Here is a 24839-nt window from a genome sequence, read left to right on the forward strand (position 1 = left end):
TCTAGTTGCGTCCATCCAGGATTTCAAGAATTAATCCCTCTCCAAGAGCAAATATTGTACCTGGGCTAAGATTCAACTGGGAAGTGGTTAAGTCAGCAACATTAAGCATTACCTAAGGACACTCAGGTAGTCAGCAAAGAGGTCTACAATGTCCTACTCACGTTTTGCAAAGACTACAGACTTATGTAGCACAGGACAGCTACTAAAAGCAGCTTTATTTATTCTAAAGCTGTATCTCCTCCTTCCTAGGGCTGCAAGACATCCAGCCTGGTAAGAAACTGAACAGACAAGAGCCATTTCTGAAAGAGGGAGTATATAAAACAGCAAAATGCCCTTTTGATGAACTGTCAAACACTGAGAACAATGCATTATTCTCATGATCACTAAGCAATTTATCTATTAATTCACCAGCATCCAACTGACATGCTGATGCAAAACAATACACTGCTGGCTTGTACAATCCCCTCCTCAATTTACTCACAAAAGCACAACATCCAGGATTAAAGAAATACAGATTTTTCAATTAACTTGAGCTTTTCTGTTCATTAATCTTCCAAGAGTAGCTTTCCCCCACCAATGAATTTGGCCCTGGTATTTAGCACAACAGGTATGTGTTAACCTTGGGCTTGTGAGCTGCAGGAACAGCTGTAGCTTTCCTCTGGCTGCATCTGTTCATTTGATTACAAGAATCACAGGATATCCTGTCCACTTGCCAGCCTAACAGCTCCCTCCAGCTCAAGCAACCTTGCAGTCACAAATCAAGTTTGCTTTTCACAATCAATCACCAACATTTCCCTGAGTATAGTGGCTGTATATTCCCAAAAAATGAATGATAGAACCAGTGTTCCTCAGCTCTTTCAAGGTCCCAGTAACATTTTATTAACTGGAGGTGGATTATTTGGAGAGCTTAACCACTACCCTAATCAACTCTGGCAAACACAAACCAACCAGGCTGGAACCACAGAAATTCACATGTGCCTGTGCTGCAGAAGGAAAGTCAGGTCTTGATTGTAGGAAGTAGTGAAGAAACCCTAGACATGTTCTACTCAGTCACACTTTGCAAAAGCAAAAGGGAGGAAGCTGGTTTTGTACAAGTCTGAGCTGCAGCCACTGCAGGGTTATTAGTTCTCCAGACGAGCATGAGCATTCCTGTTGGTACATGTACCATTGCAAACACCTTCAGGGGATCTTGGAAACAGCTTCTCTGTAACACACGTTCTAGTGCACCCTTAATCCAGAGAAAGATGCCCAACCCACCCCCAAATCCACTTGAAGGGCAGCTCCACCTCTGGCAGCAAAACCGCTACAGCCACCTCTGCACTGCAGGTACCTTCATTTGCTCTTCTTCCCTCTGCAGGCTGAAGCAGTAAAGGAGGCAATGGAAGTAATCAAAATATAGGAAAAAAACAAAAGCTAAAATTGCTCACTAGAATTTCTTACATACCTTGGTGCTAAGGAAATTTAATCTAAAATGCTTAAGGACTTAGCTAGCTGGCCCTTATCCTTCAGCATTATTAACCTGCTTTATACCAGCATCAGTGGGCCAAACAAAGCCTTTTGTGTAAGATCTGTGGCCATGCTGTAGAAAAACACAAGTGTAGCAGCCTAAATTATAAACATCCTAAACCCATTCTCATCCTCTTCAGCAGACCTGCAGTTTTTATTATGCTAATCTCTTAATAAACTTTCATCATGCTGACTTGCCACTTCATGATCTGCTTTCCTGCAGTAAGCAAGGTCACCTGGACTAGTGGCAGATGCCTTTTCAAGGACTATCTGCCACTGCAACAGGCAGAAGAAAAAATATCTTGCCTTTAAAAACTGTTCAGAATGCCAACTTTTAATTTTTGCTACCGTTCTCACTGCCATGAGCTGGATAGAAGCTTATTTTCTTATAAAGGAAGGAGGGTGGCCAGTGATGGCTCTTAAGTTATGAAATTTGTACAATGAAGAGCTGAAGACTTTGTTTCATTACTCTGAAGCTGGAACCAGAGCAACACCTTCAACACTGTTTTTGTGCAACTCCTATTCCTGACTTAAAAACTTGACAAGGTAGGGAGTCGAAGTCTCACAGCAGAAAAAGCTGCCTATTTTCAGCTGTGTTTGACATATAGATCCTGATTTCCTCAGTTCAGTAGTTTATCTAAAACATCCAAGAACACATCAACCTTTCAAGGACAGAGACAGAGGCACCTGCTCAATGTGGCAAGACTTCCTTCAGTCTCAAGGCAACTCCTGAGACAGGGCAAGCCCAGGCTGCACCTGCGGGACATCCAGCCCCAAGCTAAGAGCATTATCCTCTTTCCCCCTCTACACCAAATCCCACAATGGGGGTGAACACAAATCCACAATTCACCAAGGAAATGACATTTCAGGTTCCCCTCTGCACTCATTCCAAACAAGATCTCGCACACAGATGCACAAATAAATGAATCAGAACAGTGTGGGGTTTTAAAAGCAGAACACAGGTTTATTTACAATCAAATTCTTATGGGCAGCTGAATAAATAAAAACTTTGCCCCATATACTCTAATTTCCCTCTGCAGAAAGTGTCTGAACGAAAGGCTGGGTTAGAGGGAGCCTGTCAGAGCAGCTCTCCCAACCCAGCCCCTCCAAAGAACACACTTCCATAGTAAAACACTATCGGGAAAGAAGAAAATAAAGTGCAAATAAAAAGGCAATAAAACGCTGGTGGCTTGTCTTGAGGCCCAGACATTGTGGAAATGTTTGGCTGGATAAAGATATGCCAGGCAGCTCACACTCAGTCACATCATGGTTTGGGGTGCCAGAAGAGGGACAGAGCCAAGACACCGCTCCGTACCACAGAGCAAATGGGAATATTGCACGTGTGCTCAAGAATGGGGCAAGTGGCCTGGAATTGCCAGCACCAAAACAATGGATTTGGGATTTGATGCCACTGCTCCCCTGTGTTCTACTGACAGCCGCCAGGACAGGACGGATGAACAGAAAAAGGAACCAAACGTCTGCATTCCAGGACTGAAATCACAGGATTACTACATTCCTCATCACCGCAGCACAACTTCTACAACAACCTCAACAAGCCGAGCTCTCTCCTCATGCCCAGTAACCAAACTTTCTGTGGTATAAAAAGATTAAAAACCTCCTATTTTGTGATGCCCAAGCTGTTGAAGCTTCTTCAACACAAGAGTGCAGAAGTCCCGAAGAACAGAACGTTGCCTCAAGAATTGATACACAGGGTTCACACGACAGTGCTGGAGAGCCTATGCCAGGATCAGAACAGATCCAAACTGAGCTGATGACTCAAAAGGCAGATCTGTCAGAGCCATGGGAGACTCTCTTTAAAAGCTGTTCCAACATTTCAAACTGCCTAGGATGTGTTTCAGGATCTTCTCACCCCATGACTGAACTAGGCCACCAGAACAGAACACAGGAGACAGGACATGCTTTAAGTCAGCATACACAATGACTTCTTTCCAAACTTTCCACCTCAGAAGTGCTGTTGACACATTTGTGTGACAGGATATTTTGGCACAGCTGTCTGGTGAGGAATCCCGCTAGGTATCTTCAGCTCCATGTGGTGCATAGATACTGCATGTAAAGGCATGAGTAAGTAGCATTCCCCATCCAGAACAGCTAATTCCATGCTGAGCCCAAGTGCCACAGTGCAGTTACGGCCGTGAGAAGTCTTTGACTCGGGCTCCTTTCTCCATTGCTTTAGAACTTCCCTCTGGAAAGCAAAGCCCATGCGCTTGTCAATATCCTGATGGATCTGGGCTCAGGTCTCCATGCTGTGCAGCCACGGACCAGCACCACCACACACAGCCTTTCACCCTCCGTCAGTCAAAACTCAGACCACAGCACAGCCTTGTTTCCTTTGTCCACACTGACCACGTGGGCACCCGCTGGTGACCACGCGACTGCATTGATAGAAGAACTGAAAGGGAAGGCAGGAGTAAGTTTACAAGAAAGCTGAATTCCACAACAGCACTTAGCACTGGAATGAAATACTATAATACTCTTATTACCAATAAAAAAGCCCCCCAGTTTCTCAGATCTCAAGATCTTGGGCTTTTACTAAGCCTGAGGAAGGTACCATTTATTCAAAATACATTGAATGCACTTTATTAGAATTATATCTCAGTTTAACAAGATAACAATCTAATCTAATTCAACCTGGAGAGTACTGCCATGAATCCACAAAGACTTTGCGTATTAATAATTTTCACACGCCAATAAAAGTTGCAAAGCTGTACAACTCCAACTTTTTCATAGCTCAGCAAAGAGCCACAACCCAGATCCCCACCCTAGGCTGCATGTCCCACTTCCCCTCACCTGTGATGCTTTGCAAGCGTCCTCTCCAATTTCCCAGTAAGCACATTCCAAACGTAGAGGGCCCCATCAGCTGAGCCAGCAGCCACATAGTTACCATCAGGGCTGTGGGATCACACAAGGCACAGAGGGCAAAGAACAATTTTCAAGTCAGCAATTTTCAGCACACATCATCATTCCACCCACAACTTCCTAAGCAAGCAGCTTGGCATTAAATAGTCTTTTAGGAGTTATGTGTTATCACCTGCTAATACTAAGAGGTGAAAGCACTTTAAAATCAGAGCATTTCCAAGACATTGGATCAATATCTACAGATACACTCTGGCTTGACCAAGAGGTAACCTTGGGCAAATTACAAACTCTGCCCCTGTTTTTCTAGCTGTAACTGGGGACCAGTGCAGCCAAGCATCAGGACTCACTCAATTTAGCTGGGGAAAGGTTTATCAGGTATCTTGTTTATGTCTGAACTTACCTGAACACAACTCTCGTCCAGTCAGAGCCACATTTGAATCCCTGGGCACTGGAAAGTTAGAATCAGATAACCATTAGCTCATTTATTAGAAGAGATACTTACTAAAGACAATATTAAGGATTTCTGCATGGTTCAGAATAAACTCCAGCATCCCTTTATCCCAATTAATGTTTCTCATATACCCTTCTCTCAATGGCACCTGAAGTAATTCTTTCCCTTAGACCACAGACTTCTAAATCAAGCTGCCTTCTTTAAAGAGACACATGAGAAGATCCATTAGAGCAGATCTTTGCTGTTTCTAGACATTCTAGAGAACTTTGCCAGCATGTAGAAAAAAAAGTGAGGAGACTGCTCTCTCCACAGAGGTCCTGACAACCACTCCAGCACTGAGGGTAACCCACAACACAAGGTTCTGAAATTGACTGTACTCCTGTGAATAATACACTCACCTGAACGTCTGCTTGACAGCACTGACTCGCAGATCGATGATCTTGAGTAGATCATCACGGGAACAGGTCAGAAGCTCTGTTCGCTCTGGATTCAGGTCCAGAGCTGTGATTCTTCCAAGCAGCTCCAGTTCTTTTACTATGCTTTCAGTCCTACAGACAGAAAGAGGAAAAAAAAAAAGGGGGGGGAAGGAAAAAGAAAGCAGTGAACTAGGGTCCAGAAGCCAAACCAGTGCATCAAAACCTTGACTTGTCCCAATGTGGAAGAGGAGAAAAAGGATTAACAGTTTATTCTTACATTTTCTTTTTTTCCCAAGCTAGATCCTGCCTTGTGTATAGCATTTCCAGCTAACAGACACTATTTTCCTCACAACCCCACCCTAGAACAGCAAGTACTGACCAATGAAAAGTATTCACCAGCAAGCAAGCTGCCTTTTCAGAAAAGAAATAGCATCCCCCCCCCACCCCAAATCCCAAACCTATAATACCAAACAGCATAAAAGTAGTAACAAAAGTCTCTTTAATGGCCTTTTGCCACCTTTACAACAGTCTCCCCAGATGCCAAGCTCGGGAAGAAGAGTTCCCTACTTCAGATTAACCTGACAGCAAACCCATAACCACTCCTACACCATAAGCTCTCCTACAATAGTTTTACCTGATGTCCCAGAAACGAATTTTCTTATCAAAATGTCCACTCATTACACACTGCTCAGTACACACGATGTCATTGCAGCTAGATCCTGCAAACACTGTTTTTATACCTAAAAAGAAGGAACAAACAGTGACACTTAAATTCACATTGTCCAAACTGATGAAAATAAGAGACAGAAAACAACCCCTAAAACACCCCCCACCCCACATACAGTGGCCACACAGAGCAGTGCCCAAGGAGAGGCACAGGGCAAACTGTCTTAAAATAATCCTGATTAAGTCTTCAACCTCTCTGCCCTTCTCAGTCTCCTTTGCTGGGACTTTAAATGTTCCCATGATAGCTGCTTCATTTCCATTTCATATTTAGCCAGATGTCATGTGCTGCTGTTAAACAACATGAATCTGTCTCCTTGACCTATGTTTGCAATTCAGGTATCAAGGTAACTTTGAATCTCAAATGCTCTCTCAGTGCAAGCAGATTTAAGAGACCACAACAGGAGAAAAACCAAGGAAATAAGGTGTTTCTCCCAAAGAAAAGCCTCAATCTTAGCAATTCCTTCATTTGAGATGTTGAAATTTTTGGTGTGTTTTCAAGAGACACTTCCATCCACCTCCAGGTTAAAAACCCAGCCTGGCTCCAAGTTTTTAGTGGAAGACTAAAATACCCATCCCCAGACTGGTAAACAAAGAACACTCGCAAAAACAGCTGCTCTCAGTATAACAGCATTAACAGTGCTTCCTGTACACACAGGATTTCTTATTCCAGGTTAACAGGCAGAAAGAATTCAGTTACTGAAAGAATAACAGAAAATGGGATGACTGCTAGCTTTTTCTGGTTTTATACTGGCAAAAAGATTCAATAGATTCAATAACTGATCTGATGCCAGATTGCCATGAGCATTCAGCAGAAGCATAGAACATGAATGAAAGACAGAAGTTAGGTGTCCTTACAAACTTTGCTGCGGAGGTCCCAGAGCTTGAGGGTCCGGTCGTGACTTCCCGAAACAATACGTGCATTGTCCAGCAAGAACTTGGCTGACAGAACTTTACCACTGTGACCTGTCAGGGTGTGCTGGGGACAGGAGATTGACATGGTGAAACTGAGTATTTCCACTTGCTCAAATCATAATTTGCATGTCTCCTGTACTGTTTGGCAGAAAAAACATCTATTACAGTTAAACAGAAATCAACATTGAGTAGGAGGATTAATTATCACAGAGTCCAGCCTGGAGCTGGGAAACACAGGCCACCTTTGGCTGCAGTTTCTCCAGTTACTCAGGAACCTGCCAGCTCCTTCCTCAACACTCTGTACACCTACACTGCACGGACAGATGGCAACTGCAACACAGCCTTGCAGGGCAAATTGATGAGAAGGGGTGAAAGCATGCTGAAAATGGAAATTGTGCCTTCCTGCTTTCATACAGAGCTTCCCACAAGGACACAACAGGGTATCGAGTCTCAACTGTTATTACACCTTAAAGCCTGAAAGCTGAGACAACCAGGCATTTCAGAAAAGGTGCCTGCAGCAGCTTCTCTAAGTGTAGAGGGAGGCTCTGTGGGGCTGACAGCACGAGCCACATTCACTTAGAATTGCTCAACATTTACACACTAAATCACAAAACAGATAATGAATTACTAAAGTAAGAGCTATGACAAACAAGACAGAAATCTCTGTATACAGTTAGATTTTTTTTAAATACTCAATGGATTATCAGATTACACAAAGCAACCTGGGCTGGGGGAGACACAAAATAAAAGCCCTTAAGAATGGAAAGAAATGGGAGCAAGGTTTGGGGAAAAACCCCAAACGTGATACACACCACAAACTCAAAAGATCATCCCAAAAAGACCACCTTGCCTTAGGAAAGGAACACAAACTCCAGCAAGGAGGATCCATCTTTCACTCTGCGTATCTCTTCTGCCCTTGCTGCACAGATATCACACAGATATCTGCATTTAGGCAGGGAGTTTTAGCAAAGTTTACAGTGATTTCAGCTTTACTGCCTCCTGCCTATGTGCAAGCCATGAAAAGTCCACACCGCTCACACTCGAAACAGAGATCACTGTTTTATCTCAGCAAACAATGAATGTACTCCAAAGAATTACAGGAAGATTATATGAAGCCAGGTGAATGTTAGCAGGTGTAACTAACTTTTTGCAGTGAGTAATCTGTCTGCTAAACTTGTATTCACTATAATCCAGTAGTAGGTTTTGCAGCCAAGGAGAACATGCAAAAGAACTGGTAAGAGACGTCACTTTCCTAGCTGAGACCTGACATCTCCACAATGAGAACTACCCAGAGAATTATAGTGCATCTATAGTGCATCTAGTGCATGTTGGTTCTAACCAACACTGAAATGTCAGAAGATTTGAACATCAAAGTAGCACCTTCCTAAAATAAAAAGTTGAGGAAATGTACATAGGAAATTACAATTCTAAAAAGCTCTTGGAAAGCTGTGAAGAAACTTTTGGTCAATCAAAGGATAATTTTCAAATCCCAGCCAAGTGTTAGAGAAGAATATGAGTACAAAGTATTTGAGAGGAAAGGAGGAACCTGTCAAAAGACATTGAGGATGATGTCCAGCATGTTGAGGCTTGCTGCCTTGGACAGCCAAGCAAAGGGCTCCTTTTCAAGAATGCTGCTCCTGACTTAAAACTAAAGCTCCTCTTTGTCTTCTGCAAAGCCCTTTTCAGCAGCCTCCTTTGAGTGAGGCTGAAACATTGAGGTGGCTCTCCATAAATCTTAAGAAGCATTTAAACTTCCCCAGAGGGGTACACAAAAGTGCACTTTACGTGGCAAGGTTTTTCTAACTGGGAGGTTGTATTGAGAAAATACACAATAACTGGAGCTGGAGATCAACACTGCATTTTAGGTCTTGCTGTGAAGACCTTCACGAGATAAAGAAGCTTTCAACAAAAAGAACTGTTCAAAGTGTCTGTAAATGCCCAAGTTCCAAAACTGCCGTGTCCCCATTAGACAAAACTGGGAATACAAGACAGAAACAACCTGTGCACTGCTTTGCCTCACAAGACTCACCCGTAATCGATTGTCATCAACTGTCCAGATTCTGCTGGCAAAGTCATTTGAAGCTGCTAAGAGGTAAGAACCCTGTGAACACAAGATTCCTTTAAAATTCCATCTGCTAGTCAATATGCAAACCAAACTCAAATAGTTCCAGTAAATCATTAAAACCATATTAGTGCTATTTTGCCAAAGGAAAAAAAGAATAAAACCAAAACCACAGTAGCAAATGCCAGTATGGAAAGCTAATGTAGCCTTCCCAAAGGCCTATGGCACCTGCTTCTCACCAAAATGGGAGGGTTTGTAGTATCATGGCTATAAGTAAAACAATGTACTTATTATAACAGGAATAATGTATACCAATATACAATTAAAACAATAACCAGACCAGCAAAAGGACATTCATTTTTCCCTTCTGCTGCAGTGAGGAAACATATTCTAGTTTACCCTCATCTGTTGTGGAGTTGTTTTCCTTTTTTGTTGGGTTTTTTTTTGCTGTGGTTTTTTTTGGTTTGGTTTTTTTGTTGTTGTTTTGGTTTTTTCCAAGGGAAAAAGCCTTGCATCATCTACTCCCACTGCTTTGACAGGTCTCAGAGTGGAACTAGCCTGATTCTTGCCATTTTCATTAGAACTCTAACTAAGCTAAGATTCCAAAAATGAAATCTGCCTGAGGAGAGAGAAATCGACCTGTTCATGGCTTTAGGCTTAGGGCTCCCACAAGTCACCCATGATGGAGAATGGCCACCACAAAATTTATGCTTGCACTCCTGTCCATCTCAAAAGACTTTCCTGAATCCTTGTAATCCTTTGGCATTTCACCCAGGCAATACTCACTGCAAATGTGCTCAAGCAACTTGCCAAAACTCAGGACTATTTTCTCCTGCAGATTAACAGCACATCTCTAATGAGCTGGTCAGCGTCCAAAAGAAGGAACCTCTTGGGTGTGCACCATAATTTAGCACATAGAATCACCAAATGGCAGAAATTACATCAGCTTTGTGTTATGGAAGAGGTCTCAGCAGAAAAGTCAGATCACATGTCCAGTTAGACCACTCCAAGACCCCAAACTCCTTCAAGCAGGACTGTTGGATGCTGATCCCAGTCATGTCTCCGCTGCTCCAGGTGAACATGACCTGAGCACATCTCCCACTGTCAGCAAACGCTCTGCCAGCCACACCATTGCTGTGCCATGGCTGGGGAGAAACTGCTGGGAGAAGAGGGCATGGAACTGCAAGTCTTAGGATAATCAGACCTTTTACTATTCATCACAGACCTCTGTAAAGCACTTATGGAATTAAAACTTCACAGAAATACTGCCTTAGTGTATTTGCGTCTTCTGTGCTGTTATGCCAGCTTCAGTGGAAAGCTGAAGACTGATTTCTTACTTTAAACAAAAATCTGTAACAGCCAATGTCTGAGCCACATATCATCATCTGAATTGTAAAGCAAGGATCAGAATTACAGACTGCAACTTATCAAATAAAAATCTTTTGTACAATTTTAACAACTTTCAGCTACTTTCATGTTTTAACTCATTTCTTAGGTAACTTTTCAATTAGAATGGAAACAATAGTAGAGAACAACATAATTCCATTAATTTATTCCAAATTACAGTGATACTGCACAGATACTCACAGCACTATCAAATTCTATGCTTGTAATCCCAGCATTACTGCCAGAGAGGGAACCTTTGGGCTCACACCTATCTGCACAGAGAAAGATGAACAAAAACTTGAGCAATGGATTAGAACAGAAGTTGACACAAAGTGACCCATAATACAAGTTTATTTAGCATCCCATCATACCCCAAAACAAAAAGGTTTACCTCCCAAGACTTCCCACAGCTTAACCCTCCGGTCCATGCCTCCTGTTGCTAGTAACCGGGAGCCAGGGCTGAACTGCACTGCATTCACCTCCCCATCATGTGCATCCTGAGGAGGGGGAGGAACAGAACAGCCACCCAAAAGGGAATTAGCACACACCCACAACCCACAGACCAGAAAGCTACACAACTTAAAGGTTACACAGAAACACAGCTGTGCATCTTTCAGCAGTACATAGGAAATACAGCCACAGACTGAAACTCTGCTGTGGCTGGTGGTGTACGGACAGCAAAAAGGCTGATCCTTATCTGAAGGAAAAATAAAGGCACATCAAGAAAAACAGCAGCAAGGACTCAGCAGCGATAACAAACTACCAAAAGCCTTACCATGCTTCCTAAGCTTAGGCTCTTAAGTGACACCAGAAAAAAAAATACGGAAAGGACAGGACAAAAAACAGTAACAGGTGATGTGCTGTAGAAAGAAAGTAACTTTTCATTGTTCCACCTGTCCATAGACAGCCATGGATCCAATCAGTTCATGCAACCACAGAACACTCAAGTCAGGCTTGAGTTGGGCAGGTCTGTGAGGAAACAGCACAGCAGATGCACTGCATTCACCGGGTGTGTTGGTGATTAAGCAGTACCAGGACAGGTGTGACAGCACCTGCTTGCTGAGGACTTGGGCTTAAGCTGTGCCTCCTCTCTGCAGATGCAGAGCCCCTAGCACCCCTGCTCCTGACAGCTTAATGTTCTGAATTCCTAACCTTTTAAAACCTATGAGAATTTTAAGATTCATTCCTTTTTTATTCCTTTATTAATTTCATGGCTTTATACTACTTACCCACACAGTACAACCACCACAATCTTAACCATATTTTAAAGTATTTTCAGTTACTTCTCTTTCCAAGCCAGCTTTTCTGGAAACTTGTATTTTTACGGAACTTGTTCCTTGAACGGGTCTGCCAGCTCATATTTAAGGCTCATCACACTTCAAATCTGATCTTTCTGCAAACACAGAGAAGCCATTCACAACAAAACTGGTGAAAGGCCTTGCCTAGAAGCTATGCCTGGGAGTGATTCCTGAAGTGACTACCTTTCCCACCTCCTACTCTCCAGAGGTGAGCCCAGTCGGCTCCCTGCATCTGCCAAACCTCTGCCACAGAGCCCTTGCATTAATTCGTGGAATGCTCTGCCAGACCTAGACATGTCTTGACCCTCCACCTGGGCTCAAAACACTGGAGCTCAAGCCTAACACCTCCTCCCCGATGCCCCCTATTCAAGCCAGCTCCAGCTGCCACTTCAGTCATGACCCTATTCTCACTTGAGGTGACACTGCTACTCCCTCCATCCACGACTTCCACTACAGAATATGGTAACAGGGCAGGCAAAAATACACAAGCCTCCTTGCTGCAGTGAGCCACACTGATACTCTGGATGAAAAAAAGTAAGTAACTTCATATCCATGAAAAATCCACATCCAGCTCTGGAGTGCCCAAGAAAGCTCCAGAGGCATGTTCAAACGAGCAGCTGCACTACAAGACAATTGCCTTTCAGTCAAAAGACCATGCCCTGCACAGAAACTTAAGTTTATCTTTTTGAGGCCAAAAAACACACAAAGGAGGTCTCAGCTTGAAAACCTTTGATCATGCACGGTAAATGAGGACACCCCACCACCATGAGCTCCTCTTCACCAGGTCTGTTGGATTACATTTGGTGCCACAACTCCCTTTACTGTGGAGAACTGGAACTGAATTAATCCCAAACTGTCAGCAATCTCTTCCTCAATCACAGCTCTACTATGGCATGATTGAATAGGAACTGCTGGGAGCAAGAGGGTAATGGGGTGAAATTTCCCTGTGCCCTCAGAAAACTTCTTTGTCATCATCGACCTCAGTAAGACAGACATCAAACACACTGGCTCTGAGAAACATTTGGGCTAAGAATTAAATTGAATGAATGCTTCTACCAAACCAAGAATTGCTTCCTGTTTGGCAGTGCTAATAGAAAGTTTCAGGATATCAGTTCCCACATAGAGGATTCTCTTCCTCCAAAATCAGAACAAAGAATGGCACAGCAGAGAATTCCTTCTGTACTCACAAAGACACATATGGCAGTAGTGGGCACTCTCACTTCTTTACTGGCACCTGGATGTGGCTCTACATTATCCTGGGGTGCAGGGAATGAGGACACAGAACGCCTCCTGAGATGAAACAAAGCAGAAACATTTTAAAATGAGAAATGAACACTGTTTCTCTGGAGTTCATCCTGATCTGTACCTGTCACTTAACTACTCTGCACAACAAGTAAAAAATGGGGAAGGTGCTTTTAACTTTTTTTTAATCCCATCTTTCAAAAATTACATTTGTCATATAACACTACATTCACTTGCGGTTTTAGATATTTCACAGTTCACCACATAAGTTACCTGAACTGATTACTGAACTCGAGCAGTGTTTTAATTTTTTCAATAGGAAGCGAAACATGGGACTGACTGCAGCTCCACTGTTATGTCTAGGAAGACTCAACACCATTGCAGCACTACATCCCAGGCAGCAAAATGCTCTGTTCCAAAGCTTGGGCTGCTCCATTTAAGCAAAGACATCCACCTGCTGCAGAGCTTAGCTTAGAAGGAGTGGCTCCACTCTGGATACTAAGCACAGAACCCAATGACTTATTTTGAACAACCCTACTAAAGGAGCAAAGTGCAGTGGAAAGTAAGAGCAAACCCCATGTATTCTCTCCACAAAGAGGGGCTCGCTGCCTCTCTCATTGCAGACAGTTTCTAACCAGAGTTATCATCTGCAGAATCTGATCAGCACAATGCAGCTGGGTTCCATGTTACTTCAATGGAATACAATCACATGCCGGACTAAGAGCGGATAATGTTTTCACCTGGCAGTATCAGAAGACTGATGTCCCAAAAGGGGAGACTCAGACAGACTGGAGGGAAAGGTCAGAGGTCAGCACACGGCAAGATGGAAGAAACAGGAAGTTGAGGAGAACAAAAAAGAAAAAAAAAAGAAAGGCAGAAGCTAGAAGGAAGGCTGAAAATATTTGCTGCATCACCAAGATTTTGGTGTACATTGAAACCAATATACAAAACAAGGAGGTGAAAGTGTTCTAACCTACCCAAAGATATTACTGATAGAGTCCAGAAGGCCTCCAGCTGGCTGGGAGAGTCGCTTACTGAAGGAGGGGAGGACAGGTTTAAACCTTGTGAATAGCTTCTCCACATAAAGATCAATACAAACACATTTCATAGCAACACGTCTCTGGAAAGACTCCCTCCCCTCAGACCCAGCCCAGAGACAGAGAACACCAAGGCAGGCATCAGTGCAAAAGTCATCAATAACTACAACTCAGAACATGTTTTGTGGGTGAAGTTTCTTCAGTGTCCCTCAACCTCACCCTGTGAATTGCTGGGTTTAGATGTAACAGTCTACCAAGTCTGAAGTTTCAACCAAATTAATCCATAATCTCAGGTAACTACCTCTTACTTTCCACTCACTGCTATTTTAGAGAAAGAACAAGATGCATTTAATCTAGGTGAAAATTATTTTCAGCATTTCAGCTAAACCCAGCTATTTGCAAAGTCACATTGATATCTTGTAGAGTAATGGAGGCATACAACAATAGGCATTGTAACACCCACTTTAAAATAAATGTTTAAATAGTTAATAAAGAGTAAACAAATATTTTTCAGGCACTGGGGTAATTAAGTTAAAACAGCAAAGGAAAACCAGCACATGAGTTTCTTACTGCTCTGGTAGAAGCACTAAACTGTGTTCTACCTAAAGAGAACTAAAACCCTAAGTTACATTCCCAACATAGTTCCAGCTCTACCATGCCCCTTGCTCCGCCTCAGTGACATGCTACAAGAATCTCTTGGGCACACACCTGGATGTCCGGCTGATAGCTGGCACCGGAGAAGTTTCCTCAGCTGTGTCAGAGGTTTCATCCGCAAGCACTTCGATATCATCATCCCTGCTGAAGTGAGAGAAAACACCTCCTTTTCAATCAGCCACTGACAGCATGAACTGACAGGATGGCAATGTTCCAGGGCCTGTCGGTGTCCATGCCCAGCCCACCCCAGGTTTATGGAGCTGCAGCAACACACAGGTAGATCCAGACAATACACATTGATGCAGCTGCCACTGCCAGCGATATAACTCAACACGCAGTGTCTGAAAACAGATACAGACAGCAACTAAATTTCAGGTTTTTTCTTTCCAGCTGCCAGTTCCACTTCACTGATAGCAGGGCTGGATTTCCACATCCCCCTATTTCTGTTTTCAGACCTCCTTTCCAGATTCTCTTTACTACAGGCATCCTATTTTAGCCTGTAGCACTAACAAACAACCCACCACACCTGAGCAGGGCTTCCCTACAGAGTGAGTGATATTTGCTGGAACAGTTACAAAATAACAAAAACACGAGTTACTGCAACACCAAGTATAGGTGATATCAGTACCTTTTTTGCTGTTTCAAAACAAGTAAGTGTTAAAAAAAGCACAAGAGTTTGATTGAATTTTCCTGCTTCACCTACACCAAAGACACCCTGATACTTTCTACACTGTTGTACTTCAGGTGCTGCACCATTAAGTGTGAGAGCAGTTTTTGTTCACTCCACTAAAGTGTTGGTGGTTGACTGAACACAAGTGTGAGGTTCCAACACATGTACAATAAATTATTCCAGCTAAATTACTCAGCTAACACTGAAGATTTTTCCCCTATTAGTCATCATGGGCTGTGACAGCCTAGTATTTTTTCCTTCAATAATGATTTTTCCTCCACTGCTGATTTTGCAGACAAACTATTTTTAAACACACTTTACCAACCCAATGCTATTTGACTGAGCAGAAGTTTAAATTCAGCATTTAAATAACCAATTTGTGCCACCAGATAACACTCAGCTGCAAAAGCATTTAAAAGGATGAAACCATTTGTAACCCCTCATTTCAGAACACAGTTGCACTTTCAATTCTAAGATTTTGGAGGAGAGTATACATGAAAAGGCTATGGAAAATATACTCACTGATTGAATGTATGAGGCTGGAGTTTCAATAAAATACTATCAAGTTCTGCCAACATTTTTTTTTTTAATCTAAGGTTTCTGCTATTAAAAGTACATGTAGCAAAAGAACTTTACAGGTTAACAATGTGATTTTAAGTAAATATAAATACCAGGGCACCCCCCCGAAATGGTGCAGTTTTTCCCTTCAGTAAGCAGCACATTTACACAGCACAAACCCTCTCAAATTTTAAAATCATAAAGAAGAAATCAAAACCACCTCTGCAGCAGAGTTTGAGTAGTTTACAGAAGCAATTATGCTACAGGGTGTCCCATACTCTCTTTCCATATGCCTTTCCTCCCTCTCCCAGCCCTTCACGTAGCCTCCCTTCCACAGGGATGCACTGCTCCCGTCCTGCGCAAGGGCTTGCAGCACAGCACTCAACATGACTCTGATGTGAACATAAAGAGAAAAGATCTCCAGAAAAAGCCTGCAGGCTGCTCTGGCACCAGTCAGCAGGGCCCAGGAACAGAGCATCAGGTGCAGCTGTTCTAGACCGGGCAAACACAAACACCGTGACCAGCCCAGCTCAGAGCACCCACAGCTCACACTGCCCACTTCAGCCACCTGATCCAACACCACCCAGGGCCAAACACAGCAGGGCAAGGGACTAGAGGGATTTCTCTTCAGCTTACCAGGTAAAGGACTCCACTGGTTTTCCCTTAGACAATAAATCCCTGCCAGTATGGAAGCCATGTATTTTCACCCAGGTTAATTCACTCAGTACCTGCTCCTACAGGAAATCCTTGAGCACGTTCGTAGTGTAACATTTTAAAACCCAGGCATCTCCAGAGTAATTGTTTCATGACTTCCCTGTTTCATGAAAAACTACCTTAAAGACCAAAGGCACATATCTCAGCATAAAAACATTTGTTATAACAACATCTATTGACCATACGAACCATTCCTGGGACTTTCAGTCCAAGCATCCATTTTCAGTCCTAAAAGAGCTCCTTCTGTAAGTTCAGGTAGGGAGAGTTACTACACATTTCTGACTTCATACAAGAAGTTCAAACACTCCTCTACATCACCCAATTTAGGAATAAAAAAGATACCATTTATCATGCATCTACATAAACCTGAGGCATGAACTGATGAAAGAGACTCTACAAATCAAGAATGCTTACGGTTCAACAGGCAAGGGCTCTTTGGCAGCTTCTGCCAGCTCCTTCTGCAGCCTGGCCTGGCGTCTCCTAAGAAAGAGAACCCAAGGTTATTAAAGGAGAAAAACAACAACATTTCCTTAATCCCATTCCAAAGGCTACCCTGCACAGTTCTGATGGGCTTCATAAGATTAAAAAAAAATAATAATTAAAAAAAAAAATCCCATTCTGCTTTTCAAGGTGCTCTGAGCAGGAGAGGCAGTTTTCTTACTCTGAGTAGCAAAGGACAAGATCACTCAAGTGAGGCAATGAGGCAAAGTGGCTAGGTTTATGGCCCTTTATAATCCAAATGAATATGGATCAGCTTGGAGGGCAAGAACTTGCCAAAAGAATGATTATGTTAGTGAAGCTAATATAAAACTGCCAGCTTGTAACTGTGAGACTTGTAATATAGCTCAGTCTCCAGGTATCATCAGCTGGCAAGTAAGCTGAAACAATTCAGAAGAAAAATTATTTTGAAAAGGAAAAAAAGCCATACAAACTATTTTTGCAATCAGGTTTACATAGCTCAGTCTCATGGCACATGCTCATTCTAGAGGAATGCAAAAAACATTGAAATAAGTCAAGTCAAAAAAGGATAAAATTAGGAGCAGTATAAGCTGCAATATTAACAAGAGAAGTCCAAATCTAATGCCAGCAAAACCCCCCAGTTTCTATCTGATTTATGATATTCAGCCTGCAGTGAAATGTTGCTGAAGAAACAAAAGAACATGTTTTATTCATTTAAAAGGCAGAAATGTTTTTACAAAGCATCAGTCTGTGCTGGCTGGAAAAAAGAAGAGAAAGTTCTGGACTCTCACTGTGCTGTGCAAGAATAGAGATCTCAGAGGTCAAAACTAAATCTGGTTTTATCCTATGCACTCGTAACTGAAAAATATCTGTTTTATCAGAGGTCATGAATCTCACCTTGAATCCTTTTCATTTTCTGCATTCAAACGATTGGCTTCTTGTGCTTTCTCTGCCATCCAACGTGAGACCAGCTCCTGGTTGTCTTCAGTAGTTTTCCTTAGTTTCTCCTCCAAGGCATTGAAGGTGATCTGGAGAGCATCATATTCATCTTTCAGTGTCTGATTAGCTCGCTCAAGATCTTGCAGTTTGCTACGCAATTCCTGGCACTCTGTTTCCAGTTCAGAAATCTTTTGCAAATACTCTGCAATCCTGGAATGGCAACAAAACATACAAAACAGTGAGGACCTCCTTTGGGACCTGTGCCATCTTCCCTGCGCTGTTTGCACAACGCCTCACGAAGGCATTTTTAGCTCTGGGCTAAGACTCCTAGAGAATATTATAACTCTAATAAAGAACTTCACCAGAAGTCTGGTCACAGACAAAACAGTGCCTACTCACTTGGCTTCGTTCATCTGCATCTCCTTGTCTTTCTGCTGCATTTGGTTGTTCAGATCAATTACAGACTGGGCCAGCTGGGGAGAGGAGAAAACTGCATTACAAACTGCAGGGTTGTCAGTGGGTAACACACTGAGCAGCTGTCAGTGCAAGCACAGACAAATCTAGCATTAAAAGCATGGATCACACCTTTCATGTCTTTTTTACCCCAGCTTTCTATGCAGATCTGCTACAGGTCATTAAATCAGAGAATCCACGTTCAAAAATGAATTGTCAAAAAGCTTTGATGTCTCACTCTCTTCCCTCAAAAAGTTTCATTAATAGTCAGATCAAACAATGTACATTAGGAAGAAACTTTAGTAGTGGAAAAATCAATACAGAAACTAAGAACTGTCAAGTAAGTAAACAACAAATGAGTACTGACAACCAAAAAACAAATCGCCCTGTTATGGCCACAACAGCCATTTCAGGAGACACACAGCTCACACTGTGAACACAGGTGCCACCAAGAGTTTTCTCACAAAGAAAGTTGCTGGTGGAGTGCCTGCAGAGCACAGGGAACAGAGGAGCAGAGGCCAATACTGCCGAGCTGCAGCTGCCAGCTCACAGCTTAGCCAGCAGCACAGCCTCAGCTGCCTAGGAAGAAGGAAGACTGATTTTTGGGAAGAGTGGCTGCCTGTGTAAATGGTTTTAGGACACGAGGTTAGGAGCAAAGAAAGTATTGTGAGTGCCCTGACTACTTGGTGCACACCTCCTACAGGAAACAGTCTCCTCTTTGGAAAGCTCGGAATTGCTCACACTGGAGCTTCTCCACACCTTCAGTGGGGTGTGATCAAAGGAGCATTTTCCAGGTCATTCACACCTTTTCCCTATGAAAGTGTGCAGTTCCATTCAGCTTCTGGACTCATTCAGGCCACTGCTGTGCTTTTAAAAACCCAATTGTGCTGCTGAAGCTTCCATATCTCCTTATCAAAAAAACCCCACAAAACACAAACCCAAGACCCCCTGGCTTTTCCTCTCTTCCAGGTCCAAGTCTCATCGTTACAGAACTCCTGGGCTCTGAACCAGCACTTCCTTTCCAGCCTAGCACCATGGCTCTTTCACCCTTGGCTGGTGCTTGTTTATTTTGTCCACTGCCACAGAAGTGGTGCTGCAAAGTGAGACCAGTGAAACCACACACAGCCCCCTATGCCTCACTCATTTTAAGTCTTTTGAGGTACTAGTGGTCATACACAGCTCTGTGGCCCAGATCAGTTCCTTCCTCCTCTAATACAACTAAAAACCTACTAATGAAGCTGAAAATTCAGCACTTAAAAATCATGCTATGCTGACAAGGTAAGCTCTCATCTCCTGGTGACAGTGTTACAGACCAGCCCATCTGTGGTTGATCTTAATAATCAAAAACTGGGGAAGCTTAAAAAGGCTCTAGACAAAAGGAGAAAAAAATGATAATTAATGAGCCTGGTAAAATCATGGTCAGGCTCCCAAAAGGATACATATGGACCCACAGAGAACATCAGAGGACTTTCCAACCTCGCCACGTTTCTTGTGCAGCTCAGTCAGCTCCTCTTGGTGCTTTATCTTCAGCTGGGCCAGTTCCTGCAGCTGTGCATCGTTCCATGTGCCATCATGTCCTGGGCTGCAATTGGAAAGAGATGAGATGTCCCAAACTAGAATCCAGTTGCTTCTGTGCCTTTGCCAGGGTCCGGACATTGCCTCCCTTGGATGCTCTGTACACCAGGGACACAGGTGATTCGTAACAAACCAAGCCACAGCTGGCTTCCACACCACTCCTCACCAGCCAAAAGGCCATCACGCAGTACTGGAAAGTTGCACCTCCTGAGGACTAGATTCACTTTTTGTACATTTCTAAACCAGAATTCAAACTCCAATGGAAGATAACTAGCCTTTGTTTAAATCTGCATGAAGACAACTGAGTCTTAGAAGTACACTCTCTAAATTCTGGAACAATTACAAATATTTTACCACCCCAATTTGTTCTGGAGGGAGCTGGTGGATCTTGAAGATGCAAGATGTCTGGAGAGGGTACCAAACCAGAAGCTAGGAAACCAAGGGTGTATTCCCAGGCCCTTGGGTTTACAGTCCCAGGTGTGACAAGTCACTTCTCCATTGGCCTGACTATACACTTTTTGTGCATAAGTTTTGAAGTGGTTACCAACTGTGTTTTTCAACACTATTACTGTAAGATAATCTTGAATTTCTACATATCAGAAAATTTATATCAGCCTCCACCCCAAACAACTGTGGAGTGTAACATTTATCACTCATGTCTCTGAAAGCACAGGGGCAGGAACAGAGAAAACCAAGTTTTTTTTAAAGCATATACACACACAGACTCTGAGCACACTATCAGCTATATTTTGAATTACAGTTTTTTAAAAAAATCATAATTTTAACAGTTGTATCAGACAAACAGAACAAGGTAATTGCATCCCTTTATGCAGTCATTTTGTGTTGTAACAGTCCAAAGGGAAACAGATAATCCATCCAAAGGCCTGACAGTGGTATCAGTAACCTAATGCTCTTCCCAAAAAATTACCAACCAACCCCTCAGTGAACTAATGCTACACTAACTGCATTTCCAAAAAATGTGTGCACACAGACAGGAAGCCAAGTCCTGTGGTAACAGCCAACACATCCTATAGCTCCAGCCATGCATACCCCTACAGCCAGAACTAGATACTACTCCTTGGCCCCCAGGGTAGTAAAACCACTCTTCCTCAGCTATCTAGGATTAGAAAAATAGATCTGTTTCAAAGACCTGCCATATACTGAGCACAGTATCAGCGTTCAGCTGAGCATTTACTTTCAGATGCTGCTTCTGTGCCTTTCCTCTCACCCACATTTAGTCCAGCCTCATCTCTAAGAGCTGGCATTCAACCAGAACACGATTCCCGTAAACTGAGATGGTTCTAGACAACTGCAGCCATTAGAAAGCTTTTGAGAACTTTCACATGGGTATTAACTCCAGCCTGCTGGAGTTTTGCCTGCAATTCCTGTAAACCCAGGCATCCTTCCTTCTCTGCTACATTGATTTGTTTTGTATCCCAATTGGACATGCTCATACAGTTCCCTGCTGTACAGGGGTTCTGGTTTCAGGACAAGAGCAAAAAGGACTTCAACAGAGGAAGCAATTCTTACAGAAGTAGGAACTCTTAGCTCCTTGGCCCTGCCTTCTCTTCAGGTACACTGAGGGCAGAGCCTGCCAGTGTGTGACAGACAGGCTGCCAGGGGACACTTCTGGCACACGGGTTTGCTGCGCAGTCAAACACCAGCAGAACCAGCAGCACAACCCCTGCCTGCAGCACCAGAGTGCTACTCCCAGGTTAGGGAGGAAGCTTCCCAAGAAATCCTACTAAAAAGCAGGCAGAAAACACCTTCCTTTCGGCATCTGGTGCTTATTTAGGACCAATACTTCACAATCATGGTTTCTTTCTGTTCTCCCCTTCCACGTGATGACACAGATCAAAAGAAACTAAGCTATTACACCATCCCATACTCATCAGGAGGAGCAGGCAAACAGACCAGATGCAGCAGCTCATTGTGGTCCCCCTCTGCTCCATGAGCTTGTGATAAATCACTTTCCTTCCCAAACTTGGCCAGACCTTTCTGTGCTGCACATTCTAAACATACTGTAACTTTAGCACAGGCTTAGACACAGCTGTAAGTTATTTTTAATCCAACAGAATTCCAGCTTGTTGTGTGCCAAGTCACTGTAGGGATGCAGGAGCTGTTTGTGTGAGGCATCAAACAGTGGTTTAGGTTACAAGGTGCACAACAGACAGCTGCTGAGACATAGGAGTGTTACATACCTGGACTCATGTCTGCTCTGCATGTCATATTTTTCTGCTTGAAGCTTATCAGCCAGTACTGCATGAAGGTCTGACTTCTCCAGCAGCTTGTTATCTGCAGGAGCAAAAAGTGCACTTATGAGAACCAGAAAGCAAATCCAGATTCCCACCTTCTCCTGCCAGCTGTGATCTAGTCCCTTTAATTACTCTGACACAGCCAAATGCTACGTGAGCCTCCACCACCTCAGTGTGTTCTCCCTTCTCTTTGATCTCAACAGGTTAAGGCACCATCCACCTACAACCCCAGGAACTCCTCATTAATCCAGATGCTTTGTGGGACTGGTCTTATGAAATCTTAATAAAGAGAGAGTGACTGCTCAGGTGCATTGCTGTCTGCTAAAACAGACAGAGTTCAAAGTTCAGACTCTTTACAGCCCCTCAAAAGACGGCAACCAGGAGAACAGGCCTGGCAGAGAGGCCAAACCCACCTCTGCAGGGTCCTGCCCAGGACTATTTGCTTTCTCCCACAGTGTGTGGGACCCCCCTTCCATCCTGGCACAGCTGAGGCAGGAGAGGGGCAGGCAGGAAAGCCCTGGACAGACAGTGCTGGCCCCTGGATAGCTCCAAATTTTACAAAAGACCATGAGCAGGGTCAATAGCACCATTGTTCTCGGTTCCACAAGCAACTGGGCAGGAATTGTGCAGACAATTCAGACATTCAATCTCGTCCAGGGCACAAAGCACTTCAGCCTCTAAGAGAACTGAAACAACCACTTATTTTCCTCGAAAAAGCAGAAATGCCAGCTTTCCTGTTATTACAGACATGTCCCAAACAGTCCCGTGGAAATGGGTCGGGCGAGGCCCCGGGGACCCTCTGCCACCACGGCTTTCCCATTTCTGAAGAAAAGGAGGAATCCCAGAAAGATTCGCGCTGGAAGGGAGCGCAGCGGGTGACCAGGTCCCACCTCCCCGCTCAAGCAGGGTCAGCCCTGAGCACATGGAACCGAACAGAACCCACTTCTGGAATATCTGCAACGAGGAAAACTCCACACCCTCCCCACAGAGCAGTCTCCCCGCAGATATTGATGGCCATCGGACAGGGAGAAGCGCTACTCGGCCGTGCCCCCGCCGGGCCCCGCTTACACTGGGCGATGATCTCCTCGAAAGCCTGGCGCTGCAGCCGGTCCCGCCGCCGTAGCTCCTCCGCGATGTGCCGCTTCCAGGGGGGGAACCCAGCGGCGCGCAGCCCTGACGCCATGTCCGCGGAAGAGCCGGGGCGGAAGAGCCGGGGCGGGCGGCGCGGGGAGTCGGGAGGCGGCGGGGCCGCGGGGAGGCGGCGGGAGCGCGGGGAGGCGGCGGGAGCGCCCTCAGAGCCGGGCCCGGGCCCGCTGCCGCGCCCCCACGCCCGCCATGGCGCCGCGCTACGTCAGGGGCCCTCGCGTCTGAGCGGCGCGCCGCGACAGAGGCTGCCCCGCCGCTGCCTGACGCTGCCCGCCCCCGGCGCCCCTGACCCCACCACCCGTGTCCCCAAGCCGGAAACCGCCGCGCGAGATCGCTCTGCAAACACGGGGGCGGGCCCGACTCAGGCGGGAGAACAGGCGCCTTCCGAGGAGAGGAAGCCTCGCGCCGCGCCATTTTGTGTCCTCCACGCAGGCGTCATCTTGAGAGTGGCCCTGCCGCCATCTTGGGGGGGGGGGGGTGTCTGAGCCGCCATGTTGAGAGTGGCCCTGCCTCCATGTTGAGAGTGGCCCTGCCGCCATCGTGAGAGTGGCCCTGCCGCCATCGTGAGAATGGCCCTGCCGCCATCGTGAGAGTGGCCCTGCCGCCATCTTGAGAGTGGCCAAGCCGCCATGTTGAGGCTCCGGCCATCTCGCAGCAGCGCATGCGCGCAGCCGCCCGTGGGGGGCGGGGCCGGGCCGGGCCGGGTTGAGGGCTCGGCATGGCAGAGCCCGAGCTCGCCGCGGGCACAGCGCTCGCAGCCCGGTGTCCCTGCAGGGCCCGCAGCACTGGGTCACGCCAGTGACACTGGCGGGGCTTTGGTGAAGAGAAGGGCCGGTGCTCGCGTAGCACCGGGACTGTCCGGCCTCGGCAGCCACCGCCACACCTCTGCCTGCCATTGTTACCGTGTAACCGTGAGTGAACATTAAGCATTTATTAAGGGCTCCACAGAGAGCAGAGGCAGCGTTGTACTACACTACGCAAATACGACACACCTGCAGTGCCATTTGTTGAGTGATCTTTGTGCTCTTCCCCTCCCTTTACAAGACACCGCTGCTTCCATCGTCGCTTGCCGGGAATTGCGGAATAACGGGATGGGTCAGGCTGGCAGGGCCCACAGTGGCTCATCAGGTGCCACTCCCTGCTCCAGCAGGGCCATTCCAGGGCACAGGATTCTGGAATATCGCAGGGCGGAGGCTCCAGCCCCTCTCCGGGCTCTGTTCCAGCCCGGGCCCTGCCCAGGGCAGCAGTTCTGCCTCCTGTGCAGGGCAATTGCCGGGCTCAGGCCCTGCCCGTGGCTCTGGGGCCGCTGCTGGGCCCCGGAGCAGAGCCTGGCCCTGCCCTGAGCCCTCCCTGCACACAGGGACCCCCAGGGCTGAGGGCCCCTCTCGAGGCTGAGCAGCCCCAGCTCAGCCTTCAAGGAGGGTGGTGGTGAAATGAAATGGGGCTTGAGGCTTTCTAGGAAAAACTACTTAATTTGGAACATGGCAGAAGGTTCTGTGCAGC

At 45.2% G+C, this 24839-nt stretch overlaps 1 protein-coding gene across 5 annotated transcripts; it reads right to left on the reverse strand.

The window, feature by feature from the left end:
• Window positions 1–2446: 2446 nt before the first annotated feature.
• ATG16L1 (autophagy related 16 like 1) lies at window positions 2447–23603 on the reverse strand. Of its 5 annotated transcripts, none has more exons than XM_082287713.1 (19): window positions 23259–23603; window positions 22137–22230; window positions 19837–19942; window positions 18307–18380; window positions 17866–18117; window positions 16924–16989; window positions 14622–14708; window positions 13854–13910; window positions 13617–13664; window positions 12822–12924; window positions 10728–10833; window positions 10538–10608; window positions 8918–8989; window positions 6832–6952; window positions 5885–5990; window positions 5233–5382; window positions 4784–4831; window positions 4315–4416; window positions 2447–3916 (listed from the first exon to the last, which is right to left on the reverse strand). In XM_082287713.1, the coding sequence occupies exons 1-19, from the start codon at window positions 23371–23373 to the stop codon at window positions 3823–3825; spliced, it is 1872 nt and encodes a 623-aa protein (XP_082143839.1). In that variant the 5' UTR covers window positions 23374–23603; the 3' UTR covers window positions 2447–3822. The 5 variants fall into 5 exon arrangements, with proteins under 5 accessions (XP_082143839.1, XP_082143838.1, XP_082143841.1 ...); XM_082287712.1 differs by having other exon boundaries at window positions 14622–14711; XM_082287715.1 differs by lacking the exons at window positions 13617–13664; window positions 13854–13910.
• Window positions 23604–24839: the final 1236 nt, after the last annotated feature.

This window comes from Coloeus monedula (assembly GCF_965178545.1).
Source record: "Coloeus monedula genome assembly, chromosome: 10".
Classification (NCBI taxonomy): Eukaryota; Metazoa; Chordata; class Aves; order Passeriformes; family Corvidae; genus Coloeus; species Coloeus monedula.